Here is a 13771-nt window from a genome sequence, read left to right as displayed (position 1 = left end):
AACGAGGATGAGAACGAGGCGTCGCGGCACGACTACGAAGTGATACGCAAGCTCTTGGAGCGCGAGAAAGACAGCCGGCCCCAGGGAGAGACGATCCCGGACGTCGGGGACTATCGAAGGGCCGGGGGGTGGTTGAACTCGGGGCGGAGATGCGAGGATGGCGACCGATCGACCGAGGACGACGAGAGTGGCGATGAGCGAGACCGCTTGCGGGAAAGCTTTGGCAACCTCAGGCTCGGGGCAACGGATCGTGTGAAAGTCCAGCACCGCCATGCCGCTCGCCCCGTCAGCCCGAGTCTGGCTAACTGGGACCTCGACCCATCCGAAAGACGCTGGCCTGGCTTCCCCCCTCCAGTCCGTCGAGACCTGAAACCCGTGGAGCGCCTCTTCGCCAGGGGAATCCGTTCGATCTATTGTGGTGACGAGGAAGTCACGGATTCGAAAGGTCCATCGGAGTACGACAGCGAAGAGGATGGATACTTGTGGGGCTGCCGAGATAACAAGTCCTGAGCGTCGCAGCAAGCACCCGTACAAGCGCAAGGCAATGGGGCTGAATTTAGAAATTTAGAGTGTGTGTAATAAATTTTTTTTAAATTTTATTTCATTTTCTACCCATTTTCATCGGAACCACTTTACACCTCAGAGCTCCGGTCTATGTTCCGTGGAGATGAACGAGGTCGGACGAGCCTTTCCCGTCTACTTGAGCCCATAAGCAGCATAAGAGCGAAGAGACGAAGCCTCGGTCTTGTCTACTTGTCTGTTTCTGGAGCGTACACTCACACGAAAGCAGTCTGATACAACAAGCCCATCCGCCACTGCAGCAATGTCAACCACTCCAGAACAAGACTTGTACTCCTCGGATGTGACGCGCACCAGGGCATCGTCCTTCACGGTCACAACGGACACTGAATCGTTCACCACGGCCCGCAGTCCCGAAGGAGACGGTGTTGTTCCCGTATTCTCGCCCAGAGAGATGGCCCGCTCGGAGCATGACGGCGATTCGGGCCTTGAGGAGACCGAGGCCGAACCGGACAGCGTCCTTTACCTCCAGCTCTCGTCGAACCCTGGGATCGCAGAGCCGCGGATCGATTTCGAGCCCCCGTCCGATTCATCGGGAAGCGAGATCTACAGCTCCTCCGATGACGATGAGGAAGACAGCAGCATAGAAAATTATGATCGCTACGACCCAGCACTCCGGTGGCACCACCCAGACGTTGTAGACCACATGCGAGGACTGGGCCTGGCCATCGACGAAGAAGGATACTGGTTCGATCCGGGTTCCTTCCCCCTCTTCTCTGAGCCTAAAGGCGTCGTGTTTGAAGACGACGATTGAAGTTCTGCTTGCTGTGTGTGTGTCTGTTCACATTTTCGCTACCATCTTTATCTTATGAGACTCAATAAAGGTTCTGCTATCTGATAACCAGTGTGCTTGGGTTTGTCGAGAGCTCCCGACGCTCGTGCAGTGAAAGGTTTAGGGGGAGCATGGGTTCGAAACCCTAACGCCGGGAGTTTGAAATGGGGGACATAAAATGAAATAAAGAAACGTGACCACCGGCAACAGCAAGCGTTTGAGCCTTTTCCCTTTTCATTTTATTGAGGTGAAACAAAACAAAACACAGCTGCATTTCACGTACAATGAACCTCTCCGCATATTCTCACGGAGCTCTCTCCCCCGTGAATCTCGTCTCTTGTGTGGCAAAGGAGCAGAAACGCGGAGAGCACGTCGTCCCTGGTGTATTCGCCCCCCTTGGACTTTTTGCCTCCGGTGACCACGGTCCCCCCGCCGCCCTTGGCTGACTCCTTGATCGAGACGGCAGCCATTTCCTCCCTCAGTTTGCCCAAGAGCCGCTTCCCGTGCTCTGCGTGCAACCTGTCGGCCAACCTGCTGTCGGGTAGGGAGATGGTGTCTCGGATCTCCAGAGCTCGAGCGGTCGCGTCCGTGGCCAAATTGATACCGCTCCTCGACCTCCTGTACATGTGCACGGCCATGGAGGAGCCGGTTCTCGTGCTGGAGCCGGCGCCCCGAGAGACGCCCAGGGTGGCTTCCACGGCTCTGCCCTTCCCCACAGCCTCGGCCAGCACGGCCCAGCCGAGGGACATGACGCACTCGCAGTAGCCCAGATCGTCCCTCTCTATGGCGGACACGGTGCTGAGCACCATGGCCAGTTTGGTCTTGGCACTGACGTGTTTCCCCAGCATGTACCTGGAGTTGACCTGGGACCACTTGCTGTAAAAGAGAACCCTGAAGCCAGCGCGTGCCAGAGCGTGTTCGAGCAGCTCCTTCAGGTCGGCCAGCGCGTTCACGTAGGTGTTTTGCTCAAACACCACAACCACCGGCACCTCTTTCCAGTGCGCTGAGGGCAAAAGGACTTTGAGCAGCCTGACGTGAGCGCTCAAAAGGGCCGCGTACACCCTGGTGACTTGATCTAGGTCACGTATCTCCAGCTCGTCCAGTGACATGATCTGCAAAGAGACGGGGGAGAAAGCAGGTTTAGGTACTTTGTGGTGAAAAACGAATTGCACATAGGAAACCGCTGGCTGCTCAACACGATCACATTCCGCTTCTTAATCATCATCATCATCGTCATCATTATCATCATCATCATCACTTGTTGCAATATCACCCTTCGAGTAAGACGAAGGTTACGCTTTGTCAACATGTCTTTCTGTCCCGCGTGCCGCAGGGCTCGAAGACAACTCTTGAGCCTCATGCGCATGCCGTGGGAGCTGCTGCTCTCCCGGTACGAGTTCATGGTAGCCCTCGCTTCGTTCCGCCGCAACATGGACCTGTTCGTCGAGATGGACATCGGGCAACTGAGGACGGCGTACAGTCAGGTGGTGTCGTTCTCGCCCGCGAGAATACTGGTGACAGACTCGCTCGTCTCTCATTACGTGCTGAGTTCGAGGAACGAGCACTCGGGGCGAGAAGCTCTGGCTTCGGCCCCGCGCGTCCCTGTGGAGCTTTCGGAGGCAGTGACCCTTGCCCTCGGAAACAGCGTGCCGAGACGTTTTGTGCACGATTGCATGAGCCAGCATGAGTGGCGTGGGCATGAGGAGATGGTTCTCTCTGCCTTCGCCTCTGCAGAGTCTGTGCGCGGCGGGCCCCTTAAGTACCTGGCCCTGGTAAAGGCCAGCTCCCGGAACGTGGCCTCTCTGCACACGGTGGTGGCGCTCGCCATTACGGGCTGGCTGATGGAGCTGTCGGGGCATAGCGCGGGGAGTTGCAAGTGCGGGGTCTGGGAACAGGCCCTGGAGCTCATCTCGTGCTCCGTGCCAGATGCGGAGACCTCCCTCAGCGTGCAGGACGAGAACCGCGTAAGCGCGTACATCTGCACCCTGATGGACGTGAAGCCCGGGCCCGAGGAGCGAGCTCTTCCCGGGCCGGTTCCCGATTACGGGTACGTTTTTAGAGATCTTCTGGTGTCCGGTTTAGGGGGGACAGAGGAGGGAGGCGCCGATCGTGGGCGGGAGACCTACCACTAGCTTGCCTCCAGCGATCTCCACGGCGCAACAAACTCCGGCGCAGGACCTGGAACCTCCCCCGAAGGTTGGGTCCAGACACAAGTAAGCCCTGGTCACGATCGATCGGGCCACGTCTTCCAGGGCCCAACAGTTGTTGGACAGGAACCTGTTGATGACGGAAGCCTCGAACGGGACTGTGGTGTCGGTCTTGATGTCTTCGGACGAAGTGCTGCTGCTGCCTGTGACCTCGCTCTCGAAACCCTTGGGTGAGACCATGTTCATGAGCTCCTTGAGCTGCCCGTCCACCGAAATGTGTTGCGGGCAGTAGACGCCGAGGCAGCAGCAGGTGAGCCCCGGATCCCTTTCGTGGTATGCGCATTTGAAACTCTGAGACACCACGTGGTAAGCAGGGCCTCCCCGGTCGTCGCGGATGTCCGCGACCTTGTTCAGCCAAGGCGTGTTGTTGACGTGGCTGGTGATGTGAACCTGTTTCCGTCCTCTGAACGCGATGTTGGGCAGGACGGCCAGAAGCACCTTGGAATTCACGAAGCCTACTTCGTCCACCAGGATGAGGTCGGCGCTCTGTCCCCTGCTCGCCTGTGAAGAGAGGCAATAAAAATTGATAAGGAACAAAGAAAAGGGAAAGGAGAAGAACACAGAGAAAGGAAATACGAAGGGAGAGGAGGAGAATCGAGAGACGCTAAGGGAAATACGAAGGGAGAGGAGGAGAATCGAGAGACGCTAAGGGAAGCGCCGATGGACCGCTGGCCTTCAGAATTAATAGACGATCCGCAGTGGGTGAGCCACTGCGTGGAGGAGGAATGCGCTTTTGACGACCGATACATCCCGGGCTGTTACGTATGCTCAGCGCACCTCAGCAAGCACTCGTGCTCGGGATTCGACTGCGCCCTCGTGCGGGCTATGGCCGCCCGAGTTTCTTACGCCTCGGCGTCGGGGGAATTTTCCTGCCCCGTGGTGGGGCTAGCCGCATTTCGCAGGGAGGACCCTGACTTCAGGGGGCCCTGGTACTCTGGGACGGAGGCGACGGTGGGCTACGGAGCATTGGAAGTTGACCCGCGGACGGGCGGACCTCGCGGAGGTCCGTGGGTCGAAGACCAGTGCGGCGTATCGGCGCGGGTGCTGAAATCCTGCCTGCCGGCCATGATTGCACTTTTCTCCACCATCCTCACGCGGGAATTTGCAGACGAGTACCGGACCGTTGAGCGCGGAGAGGGTCAAGTCCCATCGCAGCGCTGCCGATGGACCTCTCGAGTGTTCAGGCTCGCGGGCTGTATCGAGTTCCGGACCGTCGGCGAGCGGGTCCGAGCGGACCTAGGAGATCTGGGAACGGTGAGGGACGCCGCTCTCAAAAGCGCAGCCGCCGTGTCCACCCTTTTCTGCTCACCCGAAGCTAGGATCAAGCGCTTCGTGAAGAAAATGGTGAACAAGCAAAGCGACAAGCACTCGAGGAGAGACGGCTTTTACACTCTGGTGATCATGGCCTCTCTTTGCTTCTTCCCTTACTTAAAACTCGCCGTGCTGAGCGAAATGTTCGACAACAGGACCCTGGTGCTCATGTTTTTCGACAAGACCCTCGCCAGGCACAACCAGTGGTCCATGCTCTCTACCAACGTCCACCTGCACGTGAAACGGCCTCAGTTTCAGAGAGCGCTCGCCGACGCCGACCCGGGTAGACTCCTGCCACTGGTCGTGAGGGCCGCCTTGGACGACTACGTTTCTCTATCGGGTCAGAGCAGCGAGCTGAAATGCCTCCCGGCCACAGTAAGGGCCGCGAGCCAGTCCGAGCCTCGCTCGGAGAAAATGGAAACGCGCTCCGATGCCGCTCCCGAGGCAAAAGGGGGATGCCCTCTCCGGCGGGCTTTTACGAGGTCCACAGAGGCAGGGTCGAGGAGAAGAGAATCCGCGTGAGCGACGAGTCGCCCTCGTCGCAGCGATCCAGACAAATCCGCGTGGGATGACGACATGCTACCTTTCGTCCGATGTCTTCGCATCTCACGCTGAACATTGTACCTCGTGGCTGTTGTTTCTCTGCTGTGTTGTACCTACGCTACCTTCAATAAAATCTCCAACGAAAATGTGTCTGATGTGTTGGTTTGCATGCCTTGCCATCTTTTCTACCCCTTCATCCCCCCTTAAGAAAAGAACGGAAAAAAAACAAAACAGCGCTTGTTCAAATTCAGGTTTGGTTTATCGGCTTTATTTTCCCAACCATGTCACCCCAATGATACAAAGAAACGATGAAACGAAAGACAACGAAACAAAAAACAAAACAAAACAACAAACATAGAACCAGCAACTCGCACACGTTCCACAGCAGCACAAAGACACAGGAGGGCCTTAGACATCCCCATATCTCTTCTCTTTCAGTTTCCTCCCTTTCTTTCGCTTGGAGCACAGAGGTCTCTTCCATTCCACCCCTTTGCGCCTCGCGCGTTTCGCCTCTCTCGTCTCCACGTGGCCGGACGCGTCCTGCTCCCGTAGGGCCGCGCTCTCCAGAGGCAGCTCTAAGAATCGCAGAGCACGATCCGATTTGAGCTTCTGCAGCGCCTCCCTCTTCCACTGGAGGTTGACCAGGGCGGTCAACGGCGCGTGTCCGAATCGCACCAAAGCGTCGTACGAGCTTTCTGGGTTGGCCCTCGCCAGCCTATCGGCGAAAAATCTCACAAACGCGATCTCGCATCGCAAGCAGTTCCGCGATGCGCTCGAAGGGCACGTGGGCTGAGGCCACGGGTTGGGCCGAGTCCGATCCTCTTTGTCCTCTCGCAGACAGCCTGAATCCAACGTGGTCGTCATCAAACACGTAGATCCCGTCCCGAGACAGTTCCTCGGGCGAGTCTCCCATGAGCACGTATCCATGAGGAAGCTTGCGCAGTGTGCAGTACGATGTGATGTGAGCGAACAGCCAGACCAGAGAAGCGATCTTTCTGTTATAGGGCGTGGGTCTTGTCGTGTGTTTTAGCTGTCTGTCCACTCCCTCGCTCAAAGTCGCTCCGATCAGCGGAACCTTCGCTACCCGAGACACGCTCCTCACCAGGCTCCACGAGGTCTCCACCGACAGCCCCGACGCCACCAGGTGCTTGAACAGAACGATCCTCTCGGCCGTCCCGTTGTACCTGTCCGTGTATCTGCGGACAGGGTTCAGCGAGGCCATGCACACGTATGAGAGCAGTTTGTCATTGGTACCCGTTGAGGCAACGGAGGCCAAAGAGAGCTTGAGCTGCTCCACCTCGAGGCCCGCTCGCGTGCGATAGTCCTCCCTCGCCGGGTCGGGGCAACGCGTCGCCAGGAGCCTGGCCCTTTCTCGGCTCCTGTTCAGCGAACCGTAAAAGCGGTGCAGCCAGCGCACGGGATGGGTGCTCAGGTACCTCGGGGCTTCCAGCTCCTCCAGCGTGCGCACGTACGATCGGAGCTGATGAACCACTTCTTTCCCTAGGGCTATCTGTTTGTCCATCTCGTCCCGCCGCTTGATCGACTCCAGCTGCTCGAGGAACCTCACGGACCTCGGGCCACCACCCGTACCTTCCGCGGGCCGCTCCGTCCCGGGAAACGCGCCTCCGCTCGGCCTGGCCCCGGCCACCTCCCCGAAGCCTTCGCTGTTGCCCAAGTCCAGCGCGGCCGACGCGGCAGAGTCCGGGTCGACGGGGGGCTCCGCGCCCTCGTGCCTCAGCGTGAAGTGGCAGCAGGAAAACATTCTCCTGGTTTCTTCCCAAGTGTCCAGGGTAATGTCGGTTTCGAAATAGCACTCAGGGCACTCCTTGGTGTCTGCGACCAGCCTCGGAATCATTGGGTAGCGCAGCACCAACGCGAAAAAGTCCCTGAGAGAGTCCAGCGCGAGCAACGACTCTTCGGTCGAGATTGTGCCGAACTCCCTGCTCAGCCTCGCGTACACCTCCAGGGCTTCGGAGAACGTGAGGGGTTGGCCCGGCCGCCTGGCGATGGCTTCTCCTTCTTCTATGCCTCGCACCGCGAGCCACAGGGTGAACTCGTTCACTCGCTCTCCACCCGGGTCCGCTGGGGTCGAGGCGGCCGTGCGGGGCTCGGAGAAAGTCCTCGCGAATTCTAGCAGCGTTGCGTCCGCGTGGCCCAGCAGGCGCGCCGCACAGGCTCTGTCGTACAGCTCGGCCACGGACCTCCGAGCCGTCACGGCTCTCGCTTCATCTCTGGAGCCATCAGGGCTTCCAGGGCGCCCGGAACCAGCGCGTTCGCGACGAGCCGGTGACCTTGCCACTCGGCCAGACAAACCATGAGTCCTATCCATCGCGGGTCCCCCGAACACGACGGGTGCTTCACGTCTGACCTGAGCCCCGCCTGAGGCCAGAGGGTTGTTAGTTGAGCGAACGTGGCCGCTCCGCTCTCTGAGAGGAACCGCCTGGGTTCGCCGTAGACGGGTCGCGCCCCGTAGCTCGACGAGGACGGCGATGCGGCCAACTCGCGGTCCAATCTCTCGGGCAGTTCTTCGAACTCGTAGGCCCCTGCCTTCGTCACGATCACGCAACGGGAGAGCTCTCGGGCGCGCTTCAGCATCTCCCCTCTGCCTCCGCGCACCACCAGCGTGACACCGAACCGTCCCGGGGGCGCGTCCGTCGATAGCACGTTGCCCAGCGCCAGAGCGCAAAGGACCAGGTCCAAGATCTTATCCCCCGCCGGGTCTGCCGATCCGTGCTCAAACACTGGCCTGAGGCCGCAGCCGAACGTCAAAACGGTGTGAACGTGATACGTCAGGGGTGAAAACGAACAGGGTCTGTAATAGCGTACGAGCTTGCCTCTTTCCGTCAGATCGAAATGCCTTTTCCAGGCCGGGTTGGGAGCGGGTGCGAAAAAAACGTGGCCCTCCACGGCAGGGACGTCTGGAACCAATTCGATTTCCAGTCGAGAGTTCAACGTGAGGATACTCGAAAGGCCTCTCTCTCGAAAGTCGCACTTTACTCTCAGGGGCGCGGGCGTTGGTACCGCAGGGTCTCCTTCTTCTCCTTCATCCACAGCTACCCCTTCTAGATCTTGGTCTTCTTCTTCTTCTTCTTCATCCTCCTCCTCTTCTACCCGTTCGTCTTCATCGTTTTCAGCTCTCTCGGTCTGCACCTGTGCATTTCCCGCCTCTGCATTGAGCGTCAGGGAGGCAGCTCGGCGCCTCATCTCGACGAGCGACGCCTTTGTGTCCACCGAATGCCAAAACCTGTCTCGCTTGAGCACGAGTCGACCGTCTGGGCTCCTCTGCCATCTCGGAGGGCTCGAACGTAGACGGGGAAGCCATTCGCAAGGTCCTCGAGCTGGCGCTTCAAGCGGCGCTTCGGTTCCCGACTCCCACCTGAACTTCAGCTCGGCCACCTTTGAGCAAAACGATCCTGGCTGTCTCTTTGACCACGGCGAGGGGTCCTTCCAGGTCTCGGGGCCTCGTATCCCCCCAGGCACTCCGTTCATTTCGCAGAAGGCCATGAGCGAATCTTTGTTGCGCATTCGCAGAGTCTCCTGCTGCTCCTCCGATGGTTCGGCGTCCTCGGGTGCGCTGACGAGCACGTGCAGGCCGGGATCGCCCCGTATCGCTGCGGCCCTTAGGGTCCTGGGCTCGGAATGCAGCACCAAGTTGCCAGAGTGTCTCACCGGTATGACCCCTTTGGACCTTTCGACCAGAAGCGCGATAGCATCGTCCTCCCGCGGGCCGTCCGGACGTGACACCAGGTACCCCGTCCTTCTGCTCCTCAGCACGTCCAAGTCCCTCGGCAGCGCGTGGGTCCAGCGACAGGCGAAAGTCTGCGAGTCTGCCTCCGGGGTGTACACAGTTACGGCGCGACTCCTGAAGGGGCCCGTGGCTCCCGCGAACCAAGCCACCGCGCGCTGCAGGTAACCGTACAGACCGCGTCTCGAGCATCTGATCTCCAGCTCTGCGTGAGTGTTCCCCGAGAGCATGGCTCTCGCGAGCGAGTCGGCGAACTCTCCGGCCGAGCTCACCTCGGCCCGAAAGCTCCAGCTCTCGAGCTCCTCTTCGCCGTCGGCCTCCGGCTCGCGGCCGTCGTCCTCTGGAACCGGCTTCGCGTACCACCTTCCGGGCTCCGCTATTTCGATCAGGCTGGAGATGGGCATGCGAGATTCGCGCTGAAACCGACTGGTGCCTCTATTCGTGACGACGCAGAGGCCTCTGGTCCACCTTCTTTCCGAGGGGCACGTCAAAACGCGCGATCGCAGCACGTCGAACCCTCTCCACTCTCTTGGGTTCAGGGCCCTGGCGTGCCCGTCTGCCATCTCCACACGCCCGAGGCCCTCGCCGGGGCGGCCGTGGTGCGTGAACTCCTCCGGCGGAGCCCCGCAGAGCCATCTGACGATCTCGACCCCTGCGCCCTCCGGGCCCGCGGACCTGGAGCTCCGGGACACCGGGTAGTCTCGCTCCCAGTCGCTCGGGCGCGAGGTCTCGGCCGGGACTTTGGCAAAAGTCCACAGAGCGTCCTTCAGTCTTTCCCAGGAGCTCTCGCTCGTGGCGTAGCCCTCCAACGGATCCCTGCGCCCCCGACGCATGAACATCTTGTCGATGGCGGACGCTTTGTCCAGGCACTTGATGCGTGCCCTGGCCTCGAGCGGCTCGGGAGCAGGCCACGCGGGGTCTTCGTTCGTCAGCGCGTCGGTCCGGAACAGCGAACAGTTCTCCGCGACCACGGCCACGGACTCCAGCCTCTGAACCAATGGGCCTTTGCCCCTCAGGTAGAACAGGGGAGACTCCGAAGCGAACGCCACCGTGTGCCCGTCTATCACGGACATGCCGGGGCGTCTGGCGGACACCGTCGACTCGGGTCTCGAGGCCCCTTCGCTCGCCAGCTTAAGAAAGCTCCAGTCCCCCAGGCTCGTCGAAACTCTGCCCGGGAAGGTCTCGACCCTCTCGAACACCAGCGCGGGTCCCAGCGTCTCAGAGTACGCCCTCAGGAGGAGGTCTTCCTCATCCCCCCGAGGCAGCAGCTCGCTCCCGGGGCAGAGCTCGGAAGCGCTCAGGGGTCTGGGCTCGCAGCACCTGGCCAGGAGCGGAGCCAGCCTGTGGTCCCGGGAGCAGAGGAAGGCTCCGATTGTGTTGACCCTGAGGCTGCGCGAGTGGCGGACCTCTGCGTCCGTTCCCCTGGTCCAGGCAGACGCACCCCTGTGCCTGCTCAGCGTGAACAGCTTGCAGGCCGGGTGGCAGGTCAGTCTGCAGCTCTCGGCCAGGTGGCCCAGGAGAGCGTGCGCCGGGGGCAGAAGGCCCCGTCCGTGCAGGACGAACTCGTAGTCGAGCATCACGTCACCCCGGCTCATCTCTGGCACGCAAGGGTGCACGGCTCTGTAGAAGCGAGTCAGGCAGGCGCTCACGTCAAAGTCCTTCTCTGCCCCCCTCGTCGCCAGGACTCTCGCGCAGTGGCCCAGCATCACAGCCTCATCCAGGCAGGCTTCGTACGCAGAGCCGCACTCTCCGGGGCACCTGTCGGCCCTGTCCAGCGCGAAGCGCTTAGGGCGCGCGTTCGCCGCCAGGTTCAGGTTGTATTCACGCAGGGGATGGGAGAGGGCGTCCTCCGAGACGCTCCCGCTCGACTCCTTCTCGGCCCTCGCCACCTCGACCGTGGGGAAGAACTCTCCGTCCCCGATGGCGCTGTGGCACTGTCGGTCCGCCGCCGGCGACCTGAGCCACGAACGCGTGTGTGGGGGCTCTCCTCCACACGGGCCTCGAGCGAAAGGCTCGTCTACGGCCAGCTCCAGCTCGCAACGCCCGGCCGTTCGGCGGGAAGATCTGAAAATGCGCGACAGCCTGCGCTCCTCGTAACCCCTGGCCTGATCGCTGCGCACGGCCCGTTCCAGGCTGGACGCGGCGTCTGCTGTGAGCGGGAAGCGCTCCAGTTCGTGGCCGGAGCGGCTCCAGATACGTTCCCTCCCTGTCTCCGGGGCGTAATTCAGCTGAAAGTAGCAGTCGGGCGGCGGGATAGTCGAGGAGGCGGCGATCTCGCGCAAGTCCTCGGTGAGCCTCGTGCAACGGGCGCCACCTGATGCGCGGGAGCCCGGGCGCACGCCCTGCGTGTCGGGAATCTTCAGGAGGGCCCTGTGACGGCCGCGTCTCGAGTGAAACACCCCGCAGACCCTCAGTATGTTCAAGTCGGCGGGCCCCAGCGTGCGTATGCCTATCGTGACCCACTTGAAACGAGAGCTCGGCCCGAGCCCCCTCCCGAAAAGGACGATGTGGCCCGTGGTCCTCTCGCAGATCGACGGAGAATCCACGCGGGCCGGCGGATCTGCCTCTTTGATGCCCCTGGCGTCCGAGAGCGGCGCCCTGCTCGGGGTGCCCCGCAGCAGAGCCAGGTCCCCATCCAAATCCTCGTGCATCGGGCGCTCGGGCGACTCGGACGGCCCAAGACTCGCTAGGCGAGGACAGGTGCCAGGTACGTGCTCTGACACGATCTGCCTGAGCTTCGACAGAATGGAGCAGTCGCTCGCCTCGAAGCGAATGCTGCTTTCCCTGGAACCTCGTTCGAAGCCCGCGTTTTCCATGCGTAGGTAAGAAAGGACCAGTGCCCGCGCCTCTGTCCACTCCAAGGGCCCCGAGAACCATAGGCTCGTCGGTACGTCTGGGCCCGCCAGCTTCGCGAAGACTTCCAGCGCGTACAGCACTGCCGCGCAGCTCGCGCCGTCGAGCTGAGGAGGAGCGATCACGTCCATGCCCCCGGGGATCAGACACACGGCCCGATCGAAGAGGTACGCCTCTGACCTGAAGCCCTGCGGCATGACACCGCTGTACCGAGGGGTCCTGTAGACACGCAACGTGGGCGTCCTGCTTGCAGACGGTGATCTAGAGTTCCCTCGGACGACCTTCGGCGAGGATATCAGCAGGCGGGGCGCCCCTGGCGCGCCTGTCTCGATCTCCAGCACAGAGTGCCCGCTGGGAAACCATTCGGTGAGCCGTCCGCTCGGGCCTTCCGCAGCTGTCCTCGTCCTCAATCTGCTCTCGCTTTTGCTTTCGGCCTCCCGGGTTTCCCGTGCTGTCGTCTTCCCGCCTCTGCTCACACCTGCAATGTCCTGGCGGCCCGTGCCCCTTCTGGCGTTCGGACTCGACTTGGGCACGATCACCAGAGCATCCCTGAGAAGGTGCCTCAGCACGGCGACGTGGTCGTTCTCGGCGAGCACCGAGAACGCCAGTGGCGTGGAGATCACCTCCCTCAGAGCCGCAAGGCCGGAGAATGCGCCGTGGCGACTTTCCGCCGTTCCGTCCAGTTCCCGTAGAAATCCCTGCCTCCCGCTGGCGCCGGGGCCTAGCGCGGGCCCCGGGAACCAAGGATCTTTAGGCTCCAGTTCCCTCAGGTCGAACGCGCGGTCGCCTTCTCCGGGTAGCACGCACCGCAGGGCGAACCGCGTCCCCAGCCCGCAGTCGCCCAAGGCAAGGGCGCAGAGCGTGCGGACAACCTCCTCGCGGCAGTCGGGCGAGAAGACGAGGCAAACGCGAGCCTTCCAAGAAGACACCACCTGGTAGAGCGACAGGCCATCTGAAGCGTAGATGATACCCGGGACGACCTCGGCTCCGCTCACGTCCCTCTCCTCGACCTCGTAGCCCACGCTCGTTTCTGGCCACCAGTGGGAAGAGCCGCCCGATTCGATCTCTGAGCGCTTCGAGATCACCAAAGCGGGCTCGGCCCCACCGCCTGCGAGCGCCCTGAAGGCCACGTCCGAGAACACAGACAGGGTCTCCCTGAACACGGCGAACGCGCTGTCTGCGGGCCGCAGCCTCCTGGGAGGACGGGGCTCCGCGAATCGCTGGATGCTCAGCAGTCTTCCATCCTCGTCGGCGGTGATCAGCGCACCGTCACCCAGCCTCGCAGCGTAGAGCGACGAAGCGTTCGAGATGCTCAGGGGGCTAGGCCGCAGGCGCCGCCGACGTTCCCGCTCGTACGCGTCGCGGCACCTCGACCGGTAGCCCTCGAGCCACTGCGGATGGAGGCGGGCTCGCAGGTTTCGGCCCCGCGTCCCAAACAGGTAGGCCAGCTCGTCTTCCGAGAGTTCTGCCTTGCCGGCGCGGAGGCATGCGTACACGTAGCGGATGTACTTATCACACATGCGGACGGGGGGCCCCGAACGGCCTCCTCCCGAAATTTTCGGAGGCGAACGGGCTTCGAGGGAGCTGCTCTCGAACGCTTCTACCCCATGGACACGGGCGCGGCCCCATCTTTCTGCTCCGCGTGGAGCCGGGCCGCCGGACATGCTGGCGGATCGCAGCGCACGACGCTGTTCCAGGCCGTGGAGTCTGCGTTTCGGAGGTATGAGGAAAGGGCTGCCGCTTGGAGGAAGATCGAACGAA

General features: G+C 61.5%; 2 protein-coding genes across 4 annotated transcripts in view; one reads left to right on the top strand and one right to left on the bottom strand.

Annotated features, from left to right (window-relative positions):
- mettl4 (methyltransferase 4, N6-adenosine) overlaps positions 1–13771 on the top strand; it is a 216692-nt gene that overhangs the window by 170067 nt on the left and 32854 nt on the right. The gene's annotated exons all lie outside the window — the stretch shown is intronic.
- The window catches only part of LOC144988472 (uncharacterized), a 32863-nt gene continuing 20659 nt past the window's right edge, over positions 1568–13771 (bottom strand). For all 3 annotated transcript variants that reach the window (XM_078938910.1, XM_078938908.1, XM_078938909.1), the window contains exons 3-4: positions 3478–4059; positions 1568–2463 (exon numbers count right to left, since the gene is read on the bottom strand). In XM_078938910.1, coding sequence (XP_078795036.1) covers positions 1627–2463; positions 3478–4059 — 1419 coding nt within the window. In that variant the 3' untranslated portion in view covers positions 1568–1626. The remainder of the gene's footprint in view (positions 2464–3477; positions 4060–13771) is intronic.

Source organism: Oryzias latipes, chromosome 20 (assembly GCF_053564925.1).
Source record: "Oryzias latipes strain Hd-rR chromosome 20, Olatipes_Hd-rR_3.1".
In the NCBI taxonomy this organism is placed as follows: domain Eukaryota; kingdom Metazoa; phylum Chordata; class Actinopteri; order Beloniformes; family Adrianichthyidae; genus Oryzias; species Oryzias latipes.
Note: the sequence above shows the minus strand (reverse complement) of the source record. Positions and strands in the feature narration are given on the sequence as shown.